At 54.2% G+C, this 18,009-nt stretch overlaps 6 protein-coding genes across 6 annotated transcripts; 3 read left to right on the top strand and 3 right to left on the bottom strand.

Moving 5' to 3' along the window:
• Nucleotides 1–67: 67 nt before the first annotated feature.
• T069G_05753 (uncharacterized protein) lies at nucleotides 68–2,539 on the bottom strand (the record flags this gene model as incomplete). Its single annotated transcript, XM_056172963.1, has 4 exons — nucleotides 68–575; nucleotides 618–1,262; nucleotides 1,314–2,389; nucleotides 2,429–2,539. 4 exons carry the CDS (start codon nucleotides 2,537–2,539, stop codon nucleotides 68–70), a joined length of 2,340 nt encoding a protein of 779 aa, XP_056029821.1.
• An 861-nt stretch (nucleotides 2,540–3,400) lies between these two features.
• On the bottom strand, nucleotides 3,401–5,771 carry T069G_05752 (DEAD/DEAH box helicase domain-containing protein; the record flags this gene model as incomplete). The annotated part of the gene is made up of 2 exons (XM_056172962.1): nucleotides 3,401–4,138; nucleotides 4,194–5,771. The coding sequence occupies 2 exons, from the start codon at nucleotides 5,769–5,771 to the stop codon at nucleotides 3,401–3,403; spliced, it is 2,316 nt and encodes a 771-aa protein (XP_056029820.1).
• A 476-nt stretch (nucleotides 5,772–6,247) lies between these two features.
• Nucleotides 6,248–7,217, top strand: T069G_05751 (calponin homology (CH) domain-containing protein; the record flags this gene model as incomplete). The annotated part of the gene is made up of 4 exons (XM_056172961.1): nucleotides 6,248–6,261; nucleotides 6,337–6,408; nucleotides 6,489–6,601; nucleotides 6,679–7,217. 4 exons carry the CDS (start codon nucleotides 6,248–6,250, stop codon nucleotides 7,215–7,217), a joined length of 738 nt encoding a protein of 245 aa, XP_056029819.1.
• A 1,264-nt stretch (nucleotides 7,218–8,481) lies between these two features.
• Nucleotides 8,482–8,932, top strand: T069G_05750 (PX domain-containing protein; the record flags this gene model as incomplete). Its single annotated transcript, XM_056172960.1, has 2 exons — nucleotides 8,482–8,866; nucleotides 8,925–8,932. The coding sequence occupies 2 exons, from the start codon at nucleotides 8,482–8,484 to the stop codon at nucleotides 8,930–8,932; spliced, it is 393 nt and encodes a 130-aa protein (XP_056029818.1).
• Nucleotides 8,933–12,300: 3,368 nt separating this feature from the next.
• Nucleotides 12,301–15,387, top strand: T069G_05749 (uncharacterized protein; the record flags this gene model as incomplete). The annotated part of the gene is made up of 3 exons (XM_056172959.1): nucleotides 12,301–14,543; nucleotides 14,601–14,916; nucleotides 15,166–15,387. The coding sequence occupies 3 exons, from the start codon at nucleotides 12,301–12,303 to the stop codon at nucleotides 15,385–15,387; spliced, it is 2,781 nt and encodes a 926-aa protein (XP_056029817.1).
• A 767-nt stretch (nucleotides 15,388–16,154) lies between these two features.
• Nucleotides 16,155–17,198, bottom strand: T069G_05748 (uncharacterized protein; the record flags this gene model as incomplete). Its single annotated transcript, XM_056172958.1, has 1 exon — nucleotides 16,155–17,198. One exon carries the CDS (start codon nucleotides 17,196–17,198, stop codon nucleotides 16,155–16,157), a length of 1,044 nt encoding a protein of 347 aa, XP_056029816.1.
• Between the last annotated feature and the right edge of the window lie 811 nt (nucleotides 17,199–18,009).

Below are 18,009 nucleotides of genomic sequence, written 5' to 3'. Positions count from 1 at the left end.
ACCACACACAGGATTGAAAAAAAGGAAACAGAGAACCAACCTCCAACCCGCCCCAATTTCTATTAGTCTATGTCCTCCTCATCCTCTTCTCCTTGTCCAATTCGGACAAATACCGCTTTATAATCCCTATAGCCTCAGCTTCTACATCCTGTCCCCTGCGCCATGTATACAGCGCCACGCCCAAATGGTCAAGCTGGTCATGAGCCCTCACCAAACGCCGTCTCCAAAGCTCGAGTTTCTTGTTCACCGCGCCCATAGTAGGCGATCCCGAAGGCGAAGTGTTTCCCGATCGGCTGCTGGGGCGGTAGAATGACAAGCCAGTAGCCGCGGGCACAGGTGTGAGCGACGGCGGGAGCGGATCAAAGTCGACATCTGCGTTGGATGACGGGCCACGAAGGTACGAGACCATCCGTGGGCTAAGGTTCTTGGTGCTCCGGCGCGGTGGAGGAGGAGGCGGTTTGTCGGCCGTCTTGGTGGACTCTATTGTCTGCTGGGACGAGTTCTGTATCTGTGCCAGCGGGTGGACCGGTTGGTTACCGACGGGCTTCCTTGGGGGCGGCGGCGGTGGTTCAGGGCTATTATTTGTACCAGCCCCCGATATTCCAAGGCCTACTGACGGTTTCCTGACGGTGGGTAAGGCGGGAGCGCTGGCTAGAGCCGCAGGCTTGGCTGGGCGAGGCGGTGGCGGCGGTTTTCGAGCAAGCAAATCGGTTGCGCTGACTGACGGACCCGGCCTTGATTTTCTGACTTGCTCCAAGGCTGCGGCTTCATCTAGTTTTGCTTCTTCGGGCTCATCGGAAAAGTCTATCAGGGTACCCATTACTGGTCCGGAAGGAGGCTTTGAATCACTAAGTGAGCCCGCAGCTGAGCTTTGCCGTGTTGCTGGCCGATTGCTCGCAGGTCCGCTGTTGTTCAACGTCAAGCCAGACATTGTGCGTCGAGTCATTTCGAAAGATGGCTCAAAGTATCCCGCGGTTTCCGGAGTTGTCACGTCTCGAATAAAGACTGCGAGGATTCGCTCAGGATACGCCAGTGCCAGCTCTGTGTATACTTCCAGATCGGCCTCTCCACTGTCGCCAACCAAGAGGAACTTGCGCTGCGGGAAGTCTCGCAGGAGGCGCACGAGGGTATTCTTCTTTCGCTCTGCCACAGGCTCAAAGATGCCCTGCAACATGCCAGAATACTGCTTTAGGTGTAGAGACCCAATTGGAAGCCCAGATACTTTAAAGAAGGTGGCCAGCATGGGGAACAGCTGCCACGGGCTGTTGGAGCAGTAATGCACGCTCACACCCAGTCCCTGCATCTGGCCGTACCATTCTTTGACTCCTTCAATCGAGAGGTCAGCCAACTCACGCACAAAAGTGTTTCTGAAAATTTCCCTGGCCCCTGCCGAGATATTCGACATTTTAACGGTGTCGTCGATGTCACTGATGAGGCTGACACCGTATGGCTCAATGTAATTAACCTCTTGCGTGGTCGAGAGGCCTTCCTTTACTAGCACCCTAACATGTGTAGGAACAAAATCCAGAGGTGCTCGAATAGCAAAATGACCAGCGTCATCTGTGAGGACATTTCGTGATTGGGATTTCGATTCATTATAAAAGAATATTGTGATAGGCAGGGCAACCAAAGGATTCGTCATGAAAGGCGCTATCCTGGCCATCAAGTTGTCGTTTGCAGTGGTCAGCTCAGCCTCTGTGAGCTCGTTGGCCAACGCCGAATTCTGTCTAGTCGGAGGAAGTTTGGGACTCCCTGAGAGCGAGTTGGGCGTTCGGCTATCTGCTCGAGTTGGCAACGGCTTAGGCAAAGGGTATGCAGGCCCTCCAAAACTGGTATCTTCACGGGGCTGCTCGCTGTAGGCACCAGCGTTTGCTATGCGCTTCTCTTCCCGCCCCCTGCGCTCGATCATGGCAGCTTCTTGCGCAATCCTCTCCTGCTCTCTTAGTTCATCGTTCGGGTTAAGAGGCGCAGCAGCTTGGATCGGATCTGCTCTTGGAACGGGGATGCCACTGAGCTGGCGCGCAAGTCCGATCAAGATGCGATTTCGCCGCGTGATAGGGCCGGTATGGGGCGCGTATATCCAGCCACGAACATCGACATCTACAATCGCCCTCTCGTCCTGATGTCTCTCCCATTCTGATCGCCAGTAGTCCTCGTCCTCCAGGTTGCCGGCCTCCGATTCATACGCCGAGGGTCGGGTCCATTCCTTCTTGGTATGTTGCTTCGCGTAACTTGGGAACATTATCAATTGCTCGCCACTCCCTTGTGCTGTCACGGCCACATCTGGAAACGCACCCGGAATATGCATGCTGCCGGGTGAGTCAAACTCGCCATCCAGGCCCCGAGCCTTAGATTGCGCATAAGTCTCCCTGATCTCGGTGACGGCGATCTGACCGGTACGATATATATTGCCAGCCACAGCTCCGGCTAGAGCAGCGAACCTCTTCCGTCGATAGCCCCTCTCTCCCCTCTCGGCCCCATCTCCTGTCTGCGTGTCATTAATCCGAGGGCCATAGCCCATCTCCCCCGGCGGTGGCATCTTGAGTTGTCTAAGCGGTGATGTAGTCGGTCGCCCTGTCACATGTTTGATCGGCCGCCGTCCCGAATGCCCCTGCAGCAGCCGTTGGCTGTGCCGAACGAATTGATTAACGGCTCGTCGCTTGCTCTGTCGACCAAGTATGTACCGGTATATACGGCTCTGTATACGATGCTTGAGCTTCGGAAAGGTGTTGAGGTGGAAATCGAACAGTCGCTCTCGGTAGCGATCTCGGACAGAGTTTGGTAGGAGATATCGAATAAAGCTTTGGCTGTGGCGATGCAGCGGACGAGTTCGAACAAGGCCGAAGAGTTTCCTGAAAGGAGCCAGCCTGATCCGGGGTTTGCAGTGACTAATCAGACAGGGCAAGGTCTCCCCAATCCGAGCAGCCTTTTATATATAAAATATTCCGTACGGCAGAGCCAGAAGCCAGCAAAATCAATGCGCTGCCGGCAAAAGCGCAGGGAGGAAGCTCCAGGCGTCGTCAAGCCTCTCAGGCGAGCCAGTCTTCTGACAGCTGTCTGTCGTTACCTGTATTCACCACATGCGGCGGGCGCCTGACATGCGCAAAGCTTCAGTTAGCGGTTCACGCCATTTGCTGCAAAGTGCCAATGAGTTTCGTGCTGGCCTCGTGATCATGCTTTGGTTCATGACAGCGTCAAGCCTGCGGTCGAGAAATGATGGAGCTAGTTGCATTATGTCATCATCACGGCACGCGCCAAAGGCAGAATTCCGGGGTGCATATGCAGAGTATAAGTACCGAGTACAATCAACGTGCACAAAGTAACGGTTTCTATTGAACAAGACTTGCAAAACGACGAGAATATTTACAGCACTCGAGATCAACTGGCTCCAACCACCTGCTCACCTCTTCCCCCGAGGCTTCTTCACCTGTACCTTTGCCTTGCCCTTGACAGGAGCCTTCTTGCCCCCCTTGGCCTTGGCGGCTTGGGCAGCTTTTGCGGCGTCCCCTTTGCCCTTCTTCCAGCCCATGCTGTCCGTTCGGTCTGCCTTTGCATCCAGGCGTTTCTTGTCCTTATTGCTCAGCTTGACGTTGCCGCCCTTCTTCTTTGCGGCTCGTGGTCCGTTCAGCTCATCCCTTCCGGCCTGTTTGGCGTTATTCTTGTCGTGCTGTGTCTCGAACCATGTTCGCTTCGGCCTGGACTTGATCTCGGCCTCATGCTCGATAATGTTCTCGCCCTTCTTGATCTGCATCTCAACTTGAGCAAGCTGTCTCTCCTCCTTCTCCTCCTTCTCAATCTCGGCGATCTCATCGTCCATCTCGTCAATCTCGGCCTGCCATTTGTCCGCATCCTTGGCTTCGATGACGCGGCTTATAATCTTGGATCCCTGAGATTTGCCAGCCTTGACGGCAGCCTTGACGACTTTGCGGTCGGGTTCGGCAGCAAGAGTCACTGATGTACCATGGCGTCCAGCACGGGCCGTTCGACCAACTCTGTGCACGTAAATCTCTACTGACTGGGGAGCCTCGTAATTGATGACTGTATCAACACCTTTGATATCGAGACCACGAGAGGCCAAATCTGTTGCCAATAGATAGGAAACTTTGCCGTCTCGGAATGACTCAACACTAGCAATACGCTGTTGGAGATAGGCGTTAGCGAGTCACTGGATTAGATTAGATGGCACTACTTACTTGTGTCTGGTTCATGCTACCGTGTAGCTCCGCGCAGGAAAAGCCTAGGAGGCCAAAGATGATTCGGGCTCTGTGGGCATCCTTCTTTTGGCGGAAGAAGATGATGACTCTTTCCGTGTATAGGTTCTTGCAGATGTGTACCAGGTAGCCCATTCGCTTTTCTTCACGTCCCGGACGAAGTCTCACAAACTCTTGGGTCAGTGTGCCTGCAGTTTTCTTTTGAGAATCCACCATGACCCTCACGGGCTTGTTCAATCCGACCTTGATGAGACGGTCGACGGTGGAAGTCATGGTAGCGGAGAAGAGCATCGTTTGACGTGACTTTGGCAGCGTAGTGAGAATCTCGTTGAGTTCGTCGGCAAATCCATCCTCGAGCATTCGGTCGGCTTCATCAAGCACCAGGATCTCAACGGTATCGACAGAAAAACTAGCCGAGTTCCTCATGTGGTCAATGAATCGACCAGGTGTGGCGATAATCACGTCCGGCCTCAATCGAAGCTCCACCTCCTGGGCCTTGAGACTGAGACCTCCAACAGCCAGAGTAAACTTGATGTCGGTGTGCGCTGCCAGCTTTGTAGCTACGGCATGACACTGGATTGCCAACTCACGGGTTGGAGTAAGGATCACAACACGTGTGGTGGGTATCTTCTTGGGTCGATAAAGGAGTCGTTCCAAGATGGGGAGTACGAACGCTGCTGTTTTACCGGAACCTGTAACTGCACCACCGACAAGATCTTTGCCCATGAGAGCGATGGGGATGGTCTTGGCCTGAATGGGAGTTGGCTTTGAGAAGCCAACGGTGGTAATACCACGCAGAATCGGTCTGGACAGAGACATGGCCTGGAACGATGAAACATCAACCTTTTGTCCGGGCTTTGGCTTTTCTTCAGGAGCGAAGAAGGCATCTCGTTTAGCTTTTTCTTCGGCATCTTCTTCATCGTCGTCGTCGGACATGTCGTCAGGGTGATTGACGGGTGTGGCTACCGAGTCATTGTCGGAAGCCGCCTCGTCGTCTTCGTCCTCGTCTTCATCGCCATCATCTTCTTTGTCTCCGTTAGCGTCGGCATCTTCTCCCGACTCCTCGGCGTCTGAGTCGACATTCATGCCGAATGCATCATCTGCGAGCACTCCGTCCTCGTCGTCGTCCATGTCAATGTCCGCTGCATCATCGGTGGAAGTATCCTCTTCCTTGCCAACTTTCTTGTTCTTCTTTTCTCTTCGTCTTCGGATAATCTCGTCCAGGTCGACGCCGGCCTTCTCGACGGCCATGCCCTTCTTTGCGCCTTCGAATCCCCATCCTTCAAACTCATCCTCGCCGAGGTCGCCAGCGTCGTCGACCATGAATTCGAAATCAGAGTCCATAGCGCCATCGTTCTCGTCCTTCTGTCCCCAGACCCCTTCGGTCTCTTCCGGTTGAGGCTCCTCATCCTTGCTCTTCTTGGCCGACTTCTTGTTCGTCTTTGCTTTCTTCTTGGGAGGCTGAACGGCGACCTGCTCTTCCTCGGCAATTTGGTCGTCGTTATCCGAGAGGGTATGGATAAAATCGTCCTCAATTGATCTCTTCTGTGACGGCGCCATCTTGAGGATTTCTCGCAACGCAATTGCTACAGAAGCTTGTCGATGCTGGCGGGGCCTCAAGCAAAAATTCGAAGCAGCGACTTTTCTGCGCCAAGCCGTTTTTTCTGCCGTTTTTTGAAAATTTTGGCGGTGAAGCAGCTCTCACTTATTAAAGGCGGTAGATTAGCGGCTATCTCCCTAGCTGTTTCTCCGAGCGACCCCGCCACCGTTGATTGGACGACCCTGTCAAAATACAGGCCTCTGGACGACCTTGACAATCCAAACACGCGAACGAATAGCTGGATAAATTTCTCCTGTCATCCTCATTTCGCTGCCCTGCGCCACGACACCGGCTGCTGCAGTCCCTTTTCTAGGCGATACCCAGCATCTGCACTCTGCCCTTTTTATATTCTCTCCTTTGAAACTTCGCATTCTCGTCGCGATAGCTATTCCAGCGGTTGCCCTAACTTTCTATTTGCATCACATAACCTGACAAAATGGGTGAATCCAGGTATGTCGCCCTCTCTCCGCGCGCCGAGGCTCTCAGGAGCCAAGAGGGGGGCTATTGGCTAACCGCAGACAACAGACAAGAGCTCCTCAATTGGCTGAACAGCCTCCTTCAGCTTAACATGACCAAGGTCGAGCAGTGCGGAACTGGGTGAGTGTATTCTTTTGGCACCCCGCCTGATGAACAACCCCGCTACGATATAAACAAACAGCTGACACGAGCTTCTCCAGCGCCGCGCTCTGCCAGGTCTTTGACAGCATATACATGGACGTGCCTATGTCCAAGGTCAAGTTCAACGTCAGCGGCGATTACGCCTACATCCAAAACTTCAAAGTTTTGCAGAGTATGTGCCTTTGCCCAACTCCCCCCTGGATTGGTTGCCCCCTTTTCGCGCAGACCAGGTCCTAACGGCCCACATAGACACGTTCCTCAAGCACCAGGTCGATAAGCCCATCCCCGTCGAATCGTTGGTGAAATGTAAGATGCAGGACAACCTAGAGTTCTTGCAATGGACGAAGAAGTTCTGGGACCTCAACTTCCCCGACCACGATTACGACGCTGTTGCACGAAGAAAGGCTGGCGGTGCGCCCGCAGCCAGTTCAGGACCGGCGCCCAGGGCTGCTGTCTCTAGCGCCGCTGCCCGACGAGTTGGCGGTACCACCCCAAGCACCGGCCCTCGTCTCGCCAAGGCAGCACCAGGCCCGGGCACCGCAGCTCTGCAGGCGGAGATAGCGACTTTGAAGGAGAGCGTGGGCGGCCTGGAGCGCGAACGAGACTTCTACTTTAGCAAGCTTCGTGATATTGAATTGCTGATCCAGCAAGCTGTGGAGGAGGACCCTGAACTGGAGAAGCAAGAGGATGGCCTGGTCAAGCACATTCAGAACATCCTGTACTCTACGGAGGAGGGCTTCGAGATCCCAGCCGAGGCCGAGGGTCTGGATGACCAGGAGACTTTTTAAAAACGAAGCTATTGGACCGTGATATTTGATCGCTTAGAAGGGGATGGGGAGGGAGCATTTGGAAGGGTTTGGGTTGTTGATTCAAAGCATATGGCCAGTTCATGCGTGATGGAAGCATTCATGGGTGCCGCAATTTACACCTTTCTTTTTTTTTTTTTTTTTGTTAGAGGACTTAGGGTGTGAATCCTATAGAGCAAACTAGTACAACTGTTTGGACAATACTACTATTAATACGTCTTTGTGTTGGTTGGTGTTATTCTTATTTGTCCGGATCAAAACACAGTCAGCTAGGAACATCCCTCGGATCCTTCAACCACGAAGCGCTGAGGATGTCCAATTATAGAAGCGGTCAAGTGCACCGCGGCCACCAGATGCGACGCCGTATCCACAGTTGCACTCGCAAAGGGATCCTCGTCCCTTTTCGCTCACATTCAGCACTCCAGCCTCTTTTCGGATTGCATGTGGTCCGCCAACAAGCACGCGACACATTGCATCGGCAAGGTACAGCAAGATTCGTGGCATGCCGACTCTGTGCCTGGCCATGAAGCTGCACGTGGTCCTTACCCGGTATCCAGTAGCATTCCAGCATTGCCATCGCCATCTGGGGGGGCACTTGTCCCAAATGATCCCTAGCCCTAGGGCTATTGAATTTCACGCATCTGTTGATTTCGAGATGCGCCGTATTCAGGGCTTTTTTGTCTCTCTCATCTGATGTCCGGTATTGCACAGACGTACTCGTTTGCAGCTCCAACTAACTCTCGTACTCGGACAACGTAGGAGAGACACCAGGCAGGCCGTCAATTAAACTTCCCATGGCTGCTAGGCAGGGGTCGCGTATCCACCGGTTAGTGCTCGCCCTGAGCAAAGACAGATTGAGCGGTATTACGGGGGCTGCCGTCAGCTGGCAAGCACTAAAAGCTGGGCCGGTTCCACTGAAAGTCCCCCAAAGATCCATACATGTTCCGTGCAGTTAGCACACACTTTGTGCGCGTATGAGTGAAGTACTTGTACGAGCACAGAGCCGTCACTCCTTGTCCCGACACTTGCATCGTCATCATACCTTACCTACTCCGTACACGAAACTCTAATCACAGGCTGCCACGACACCGGGAGCCCAGAAATTCTCGACACGCTGGCTATAACAAGGAGAGAGAACAACACTTGTCTCTTCATTCTCTAAAGAAAGCACCATCACCTGAACCACCCCGGCCTAGCATCGAGACAGACCAGGAAAAGTCGCCGGATCCTTGAAACGACAGAAGCCATGGCGCCACCGCCCGAGATTGCGATACCGTCGACGAGCGTCTCTGACGAAGGCTCATCGAAGCCCTACACGCTATACAACATCAGTCTTCGCCTACCGCTGCGTTCCTTCATCGTCCAGAAGCGATATTCCGAATTCGACGCCCTCCACAGCGCCTTGGTCAGCCAAGTTGGCGCTCCACCGCCGTTGCCCCTGCCCGGCAAGCATTGGCTCAGGTCGACCATCAACTCGCCCGAGCTCACGCGAGAGCGACAGCTTGGCCTCGAAAAGTACCTGCGAGTGATTGCGGAATCGCCGGATCGAAGATGGCGAGACACCTCAGCCTGGAGAACGTTCTTGAATCTGCCGAGTTCTAGCACGAGCAACTCTACAGTGTCGGCGGCAGGTATGGTTGGCACAGCTTCAGGAGTGGCTGACCCGGGAGCCTGGCTGGATGTTCACAGGGAAGTGAAGCAGTGTTTGCATGAAGCGAGACAATGCCTTTCGAAACGAGACGGAGCGGCCGACAGCGGCAATTTCACAGCGGCGGCGGAGTCGGCAGCGGCAGCCAAGAGAGTGCTGGTCAAAGCCTCCGGGCTGGTTAACAACCTTTCGGACGGCCTCCGCAAGATGCAGGAATCGGGGAGACTGGGCGAAGGCGAGATACGGCGAAGACGCGACCTTGTCTCGGCCGCCAAGATGGAGCGAGACGGTCTGGATAAGCTTGCCAGCACCATGCCTGGCTCGTCGGTGACCCCCAGTCGAGGTGGTAGTGTGAGCCAAGTGCAGGCGTCCTCTTCCAACAGATCGAATTTCTTGGCGGCAGCCAAGCCTGCGACATCGAGTCGGGTACTAGGCGCCCCATTGCCCGAAACAGACCGAACGAGGGAGCTCGACAACCAGGGCGTGCTGCTGCTACAGAAGCAGGAGATGCAATCCCAAGACCAGGCAATCGACCAGCTCGCCGCAATTATACGGAGGCAGAAAGAGATGGGCATTCAAATCAATGAGGAAGTAGAACGACAGACGGAGCTTTTGGACTCGCTCGACGAGGACGTCGATCGGGTCGATGGCAAAGTCAGGGTCGCTAACAGGCGCATTAAGAAGATGTGACTCATTGCCATAATGGCTCCCTTTGAAGCATTGATGCTAGCAATGAGGGTTTTGGCTTATTGGCTCTGGGTTTTCCAGACGTTGTTTAACATTTTGGCTTGGGTATGGGAGTTGGTGATTGTGATTCTTTCTTTGGGTGGGAAGCCGGCATAAACCTCCTTTCTTGATTATTGCTTTATTAATGCGGGAAGACACGACATACGGAGCGAGCGAGCGAGACGTTGAAAAACATTCACCATCATGCATCATGTACTTTTTTTTGTTTGATCTTTCGGGAGGGGGCTTGAGGCTTCGGGGGCGCAATCTGTTTTTGGCATTGGCATTGGGGTTAACATGGTCAATCGCTATGATATCAGCTGTAACGATAAATTCCAATTTACGCAATACCGTTACTATTATGAGGCTCGTTGTTGAATAGGTAGATATGCTAACGTGAAGCTGAGTTAATTCGGTTGTTGTGCGTATGTGTTGAGATCTCGAAGCAATATCACCAATACGAATACGGCCACGTCTAGTCGGCCGTTTTGTTGAGCCCCGAGTCTGGCACAAGGACTTAGTCCAGCCAGTCCTTTTTAGACAGGTCGACTCGTGCTGTCGCTGTCACGGTGTGGCTGGTTAAATCCAGCACGTGAACCAAAAATATGCCATCACACCGCCACCCAGGATTCCATCTCGTAAGACTTGGTCTGTCATTCGCTCTCGCTCTGTGATGAGTGCCTATATGCGCTTGGCACGGTGATACCAACCAGTCAGCCATGGATGGGACGTGGGAGCGTCCTTGCACGAATCAATCATTCATCCAACTACCGGGGCGGCAATCAGGGAGCCGTCGCCAACGGTCTAGAACACCTGACGACACCATTCCGAGGCCTCGAAACCCGGGGGGGCAGGTTGGAGGCTGTAAGAGTCAGTTGGTCAGGTTGGCTAAGGAATCAACCTACAACGCTGTCAAAAACTCGAAGCCTACAATTGCCACGCTAACGGCTGCGGCGTCTGCTAGTATACGTCACTTGTTAGAAGTGGCAAAGACAGGATCAGCTGTAGTTGCTGGGCAACAGCGCTACTTGTTTTTCCAACTCTGAGCCTGGCCAGCCGCTATCTCCAAGGAACCAGCCGCTGCCAGTGACATGCCGACCTGGCATTCATGGTTCTGCATGCACTTCGGCTGGCTGCGAGCACACATTGGACACGTCAACTTCACATGAAAAGCGGCGGCGATATAGAGTCTATGGGTCACGGCATCAACAAAAGTGCTTCGACCAAGTTCTCGTCGATTCGTCCGGTCAAACGGGTTATCAGTGGATCCAGGTGTCGTGGGGGACTCTGCAACGGCCAGAGAAGCAGGCCCTGGCGGTAGCGAGGAGCCACGATTGGAATAAGACCTCTTGCGAACCGGGGCTTTGGCACCCGCGAAACGACGTCGCGACGGCAATTGGGCTTCGTGAATGGACAGAAGCGTTACGCGGACGCGTGAGATGTAGGCGAAGATATGGAGTACATGTAGGCAGATGCAGGTTGAAGCGGGACAGAAATCCATGGCTGGGAAGAGGGGCTGCTGGTGGATGCTGATGGGCAGCAGATGCTCATGAAACGTCCCAGCGAGCAGGAGGAGAGAGACGGCGCGTACGAGTACAGTAAAGAGCTGTCCCGGGCTGTCTTTCTCTCGGCGAGCGGTTCTTCTTTCGGCCTCTTTTCGAACGATTGTGTAGTGACAGGGGAAGCCTCTTGTAGACATCCATGGATTTGTTGACAACATGAATGAAGAATGATGACGAGAGTCGAGAGCCATGCAGCATGGATTCAAGGTTCAAGGTTGGAATTGATAGCGCACCTCGTTTAGCGGCTGCAGCACCCTCCAGCTGCCACCCAGCTCCTACAGGCCCCTAGCGCGCCTCTGTGACGTTTTCCCCGGGCCGTCCAGCCACTAGAACAGCGGCGCAACCAACCGTCGAGGCATCAGGCTTTCTCCCAGCCGCTGTCTTTTCTCTTTCCGCCCCTCCCAAACCCTGGAGGGGTCCATCCAACTGACCAGCCGGCTCTTAGCAGCCCTGGTCTGCCGCTATCTCGTCGTTGCTCCAGGTAAACAATCCGCCAGGCTGGATTTTCTCGTGCTCACAGCAGATCACAGCACTGGACCTCTTTTTATCCGTCTTGTCCACCCCCACTTGCTCGTAGCCACCAAAACCTCAATTCAAATTTAATTTCGCCTGCCCCATGTCGAGGCTACGCCTCCTGCTCGATCTCGTCAAGAACACGCGACGACTCGATCCCGCCTTTGCTTAATTGGAGAGCCAAACGGCTGTGCGGCGTGTTTTTTTGTCATCTGGAGCCCGGCGTTTGTTTCTCTGTGGTGTTTGTTGTCTTGGTTAGTTGAATCCCGCTAGGACCCCAAAAGAGCGCTGAGATGCTCCCCCTTCATCTCACTCTTTGGCCCCTTTTCCCATTGCCTGGGCAGAGGGGCTCGTTGCCGTCGCAAAATTCACGAATTGCTTCACCCGCGGCGGCATTGTCGAAGTGGCGACGAGTTTGAATCTAACATGTTGGCCAGGTTTCGTTTGTTTCCTGTTTCCGGTCGCGAAATAGTTTTCACCACGGTTTCCCATGGCTTTCTCGATGCGCTCATAGACCAAAGGCGATTGCAATTCTTCACATTTTAGCATCTGCGCAGATTCTATACCACACAGCGTCCCATCGAGAGATCTTGACCGAGGAAACTAATCGACAGGCATGAGCGCGCCGCCACCACCTCCGCCGCATGGCGAGGTGCCCAAGTCGTCGGGTTCGGGTCTGCCTCCAGGCAATTACGACATATTCGTCATTCCCCAGCATTCATCAGGCTCTGGCTTTCTGTACCTGCCATCGATGCAACCGAACGTCAATAGTTTCGTGGCAGGCTTTGCCTCCGCACTGATATGTGTTGCCCTGTTCCAAGCCGTGGCACCGGCCGTGAAGCTGTGGATTAATGGCTCCAGCATAGGAGGTACGGGCTTAACCACGCTCTTGTTGGGGGTTGGCATTGGAGCCTGGGCCCTGGGCCGGATGCAGACCGGTGGCCCGGCACCTGCGTCCAGCTCAGGCGATAAAGGCCAAGGTGGAGGATTCGGTAACGGACATGGGCCTCACGGCGCAAATGGCGGACACGGTGGCTTCGGAGGCCCAAACTCGGGAGGGCGAGCAGACCCCAATGCGCCGCCGCCTCCTCCCCCCCCTCACGGTCGTTCTACCGATGGCCCACCTCCTCCTCCACGCCATGATCGATCCCAGGGAACCTGGAAGAGTGCGGATGCCCAACCTGAAGAGACACCGCGGCCGCCTAAGCATGGTTCTGAGCCGGCCTCGTCGCCTTCTCACCGCTCGCCATCTCAAAAAGGCCCACCACCTCCAACCCCAAAGTCACCACTGGACACCGAGAAGCAACGCCAACGCCAGCCTGCGCCATCGGAGGAAAAGCCGGCTCCTGAGGTAGAGAAGCCAAAGAAGAAGAAGAAGAAGGCACCGCCTGCAGAAGAGAAGAACCCAATCCCAGAACCTGAAAGGGCACCTCTGAAATCTGAGCTGAAGCAGCCTGGCTTTGAAAAGATGTCTCCGGTGTTTGGGAGAAACTCCCCAGAACTTGAGAGGAAACGACCCTCCTCGCCAGAAAAGAAGTACCCTCCACCAGCAGAGTCAAAACCGTCCCTTTCGCCGGAAAGGAAAAAGAGCGTGCCTGAGCTAGCAAAGATACCTGACTTTGACAAGAAAGCGGCTGCTGGCTTAGAGAAGATGACAGCAACACCTAAAGCAGCGTCGAAGCTACCGCGCATGCCAGACCTGGCACCTATCCCCCCATTTCGACCAGATCCACGGCCAGAGAAGCAAACGCCTCTCAAGCCAGACACTCCCGTGTCTCCTGAGACTAAGCAACAGCCACCGCCTCCTGAACCCAAGCTCGATCAAAATCCTCCTCCTCAGCCGGACATGAAGAAGGCCGAGACACCGAAAGGAACGTGGGAGAAGGCGCGCGAAGAAATGAGAAAGAAGGAAGAAGACAGGAGGCTTAAAGAAGCAGAACAAAAGCGTCGCGAAACAGCTGCCAAAAAGCTGCTCGAACTGCGTGCCAAGGAAGCAAAGGAGCGGCAGGAGCGCGAGAAGGAGAAGCTTCAAAAGGAGACAGAACAGCAGGCAAGAGAAGAGGCGGAGAGGCATGAGGCAGAGCGGAGGCGCAAACAAGAAGAACTGGAACTGGCTAGGCAACGAGAAAGGGAAGCGAGGGAAAGAGAAGCGATAGAGAAAGAAGCCAAGGTGTTGGAAGCCAGGGAAAGGGAGGCGAAAGAGCGAGAGGCGAGAGAAAGAGAGGCGAGGGAAAGAGAACAGCAACGAAAGAGAGAAGCTGAAATCAAAGCTGCAGCTGAAAAGAGAGCTGCAGCAGATGCCAAGGCGGCTGCGGAGGCCAAAGCTGCGACAGAGGCCAAGATTATTGCTGATGCCAGAGCCGCAGTCGAGGCGAGAGCTGCAGCTGAGGCCAAAGCCGCCGCAGAGGCCAAGGCAGCTGCTGAAGCAAAGGCTGCCATGCCAGCAAGTCGAGTCGGCAGCACCGCCTATGCATACTCCAGCGTTGGCGAGAAGACGGCCATGTGGCCCAACGGCCGACCTCCTGCACCCCCTCCTCCATCGACCTCCTCCCCCTCCGTGGTCTCTTCGGCAACCTCTAGGATGTCTGACGAAAGCGACCGAACAGAACGGACAGAACGGACAGAGAGGTCGGAGAGACACGAGAGATTTGACAGAGGTGAGAGCCCTACAAAGCGGCCACCTCCCGCTGCTGCCCCATCTGAGGCTCCTTCGTCCGCCTCGAGGAGATCAGACCCCTCGGCAAGACGATCAATGCCCACTCCGAAGTCATATGTTAGTAGCAACAGCAGCTATGTAGAGTCGGAGACGTACTCTTACCGGCCATACGACCAACCAAGCAAGCCACAACCGCAACATCAGCAACACCAGCAACCACCACCATACGACCAGACACCACCTAACAAACCGAGACATAGGAAGTCGACATCATCTCTCACAGGATCCGACGCATCGTGGGCGGCATCTCAGACAACAGCTCGAACGACACCACCGCCCTCGATACGATCTCCCTACACGACTAATGATCCTGACAAGGTTGTCATCCAATCCGTGTATCTCTTCATGAACCAGTTCACAAAGACGCCATCCAGCCAGCTCATATCAGGAGTTGGCACGGTGACAGACGGCTTGGTTCTTCGAATCACAACCGAGGGACTCTTCATTGACGACGACGTTCGCGGAGTCCCCCAGCGCGAGTGGGACGTCAAGGCCTGGACACTCAAACTTGTCGAGGTGTGGTGCCTGCCACATTGCTTGACTGCACCGCCGCCATCAGCGGGATCTACCGCTAGTAAAGGCTCCGGCTTCCTTCACAAAATGGCTGGCAGAAGCCGCTCAGACCGGGATGGTCCCGCCGCTTTTACTGGTACTGAGGCTGATCTGTATCTATCAGAGATGCTTCACGCCTGTAGAGAGTGTTGTCGTCTTGGCCTCTGCGACCGTACGTTCAAGAACACCAACATTCCATCATCGACGGGACAGACTGGGGAGTGGAAATCCAAGGGCCTACATGTCCTTCGGGCGACACTTCGCGACCAAGAAGCCAAAAGCTACCTTTTTATTGTTGAGGAAACCGAGGGCTGGAAACTTGCTGTTGGACTACAACGGCTGAGACGCGGCACCCAAGTCCGCCAATTGGGCGTTGCTAGTTTACCCCCTTCCGAAGCTCGTGGCATGCTGGAAACGTTGGGTTGGGTTGCGTGAAGGATCGATCTTTGCGAATCCAGAGACGGGAAAGGATATCCATGTTGAGTAGAAAATGCATCTACCTGCGAAGAAGACTTAACGGGAGTTCGGAGCGTCAGCTGGAGGATGAAGGCTTTTATACGTGGGTGTAATGTGTTGGTGTTTCACTGGAATGGAAACGGCATTGTTAAGTGAGACTGAGGCTCTAATGAGGGAGGGTAAGGAAACCAGAAGTGAGTGCTTGGCGTCACAACATTCCTTTGAACATGGCCTAGCATATTTCTCACAGACAGTTTGGATCCTGGTAGATTCAGGCCACGAAGGACACGAAAAAATACCCCAATGAAGATATTGCTAGTACAACTATATACCAAACTTGAATATATAATACCACTCTTTTACTACGGCTAATTGTAAAACTGAAATGTAGAATGAATCTCGCGCTATCACAAGTGCCTATTACCTCGCATGAGATGAAACAAAAGGGTATCAAAATGCCTCCCTCTCCCGCCGCTGAAAACCACCATGACCTCGCTATATATCTAGCTGATATACAACACAAAGGCCAGCTCGAACATGACTATAGAGTGACTAAACAGGCTCATACGTATGCTGAACACTAATATACAACATAAAACAACAAAAGACAACACTGACTAACCGTGAATAAAAGAACAAAAACCCACTCCCAAAACGACAACCCTTTCTCTCTACGCCTTCGAAGCCATGCAGTATCCATCAGGCAACACCTACTTATACATCTATATACGGTTCATTTACAAATTCTAAGCACGCTTATCAGTAATATCCCAAACCTCGACGTCGCCGCTGATTCTTCCAAGGACCAAAACGCTTCCATCAGTAGAGAAATCGGCAGACGTGACCAGGGGGCCACCATCCTGGGTGCAAACGACGGCGCCAGAGGCCGCATCCATGATATCGAAGCCCTCCTCGGTCCAGCTCGCGATGTAGCGGCAGTCAGGGGAGATGCTCAGGGGCCAGCCCTCGCAGGGCCGCGTGCTGGAGAGGCTGTACGAGGTCAATTGGCCGTGCTGCGGCATCCAGATGTGCACGACGGAGCCCCAGACGGAGACAATGGTGGTGCCGTCGGGGGAGACGGCCAGGGCACGCGGGTTCTTGGACGTCTCCATCTCGAGCTTGTAGAGCGTCTTGCTGGTGCGAGGGTCCGTGACGCGGAGAGTGCCATCCCGTGAGAGACTGACCAGCGCTGAGTCAGGGGCGAAGGCGACGTGGGTCACGGTGTCGATGTGGCCCGGCACGCGGCCGATGCGGGTCCCCGTGCGGACGTCCCACAGACCGATACGGTTCCGGGGTTCAGCAGCGGCGATGGCGCGGCCGTCGGGAGACCAGGCAATTGGAGCAGCGACTTCCTTGAGCTCGAGGACGGTCTTCCCAGAGGCGAAGTCGCGGACCATGAGAGACAGGGTCGACGACAGCGTGGCGATGCGAGGGAACGGCAGAGCGGACGAGGACGACGCCAAGGCCGAGGCCGAGGGCTTGCCGACGCGCAGCGGGGACGAGTGCAGCGACGGCGAGAAGCTCGCGACGGGGCCAATGATCTTGGAGTAGCCGCGCTGGGTGGCCAGGTCGAAGGTGTCGATCCAGGGCTGGTCGGCCTGGGCGCCGGGGAAGATTGCGTAGGCGACGGTGGACGAGGGGGAGATGCCCACCGCGGTGATTTCGGAGCGGGAGGCGGGGCGGGTGTAGCGGAGGGTGAGAGAGATTGAGGGGAAGGGGGGAGGAGGTGACGGAGACGGCGCGGGAGACCTGGATTTTGTGGTTCGTTGGCATTTTGTCGATGAGGGCATGGCGGTGATGAGTTGGTGGAAACACTTACATTTTGGCGAATATGAGTCAGTGTTTATGGGTAATTGAAGATGAACAACGACGGTGACAATGATTATGTGAATTATTGGATTCGATTTAAGAGAAAAATGTTTTTATTCAATTTGTTTCTGTCTACTCCTCCCACTCCTCCCCAACGAGGTCAAAGTCATCAAGAGGAGCAGCCCGCGTTCTATTTATCCCATCCCGCCCTTCCAAAGTAAACAACCAACCCCATGTAACGGCGGGACCAGTCATCTTGCAGCTCCTATCGTCGGCACCTTCTGCTGACAGAGCCAATTTGGAATAAGTACAGCCTATCTAACTGAGCCATTTCTCTTTTATTTCTCCACATTTGTTCGTATATCGCTAGCCCGAGTTGTGATACGAACGGTTCTAGAGTCTTTGACGAGGGAATCTAAACCAACGGAACTCGGCTACAACGGCTTGCTAGACTCAGCAAGAAAAACATCATCTCAATCAATCAATCAACTGAAACAAGACAACCAATATTAGATGCTCTAACATGTTCCGCGCAAAAGAACAGTTACAGACTGTTATGGCAGTTAACCAGCCCCACAAACCAGCCCAATCCGTCTCGCCGGGCCTTTTACACGTATTCCCCCGGGGAGAGAGAAGCTAAAGGGCAGAATTGCCTATTCGGGCAAGTTTCTTTTTTCCTTCTTTCGAACCGGCCATCTCAGAAAGGAGATTTTTCAGCGTGACTCACGCGAGCCCGATATTGCGAGAAACTACAGCGCCGATGTTCAGCTTCGTCTTGTTAGGCTTGTGGGG

Source organism: Trichoderma breve, chromosome 3 (genome assembly GCF_028502605.1).
Source record: "Trichoderma breve strain T069 chromosome 3, whole genome shotgun sequence".
NCBI lineage: Eukaryota > Fungi > Ascomycota > Sordariomycetes > Hypocreales > Hypocreaceae > Trichoderma > Trichoderma breve.
Note: the sequence above shows the minus strand (reverse complement) of the source record. Positions and strands in the feature narration are given on the sequence as shown.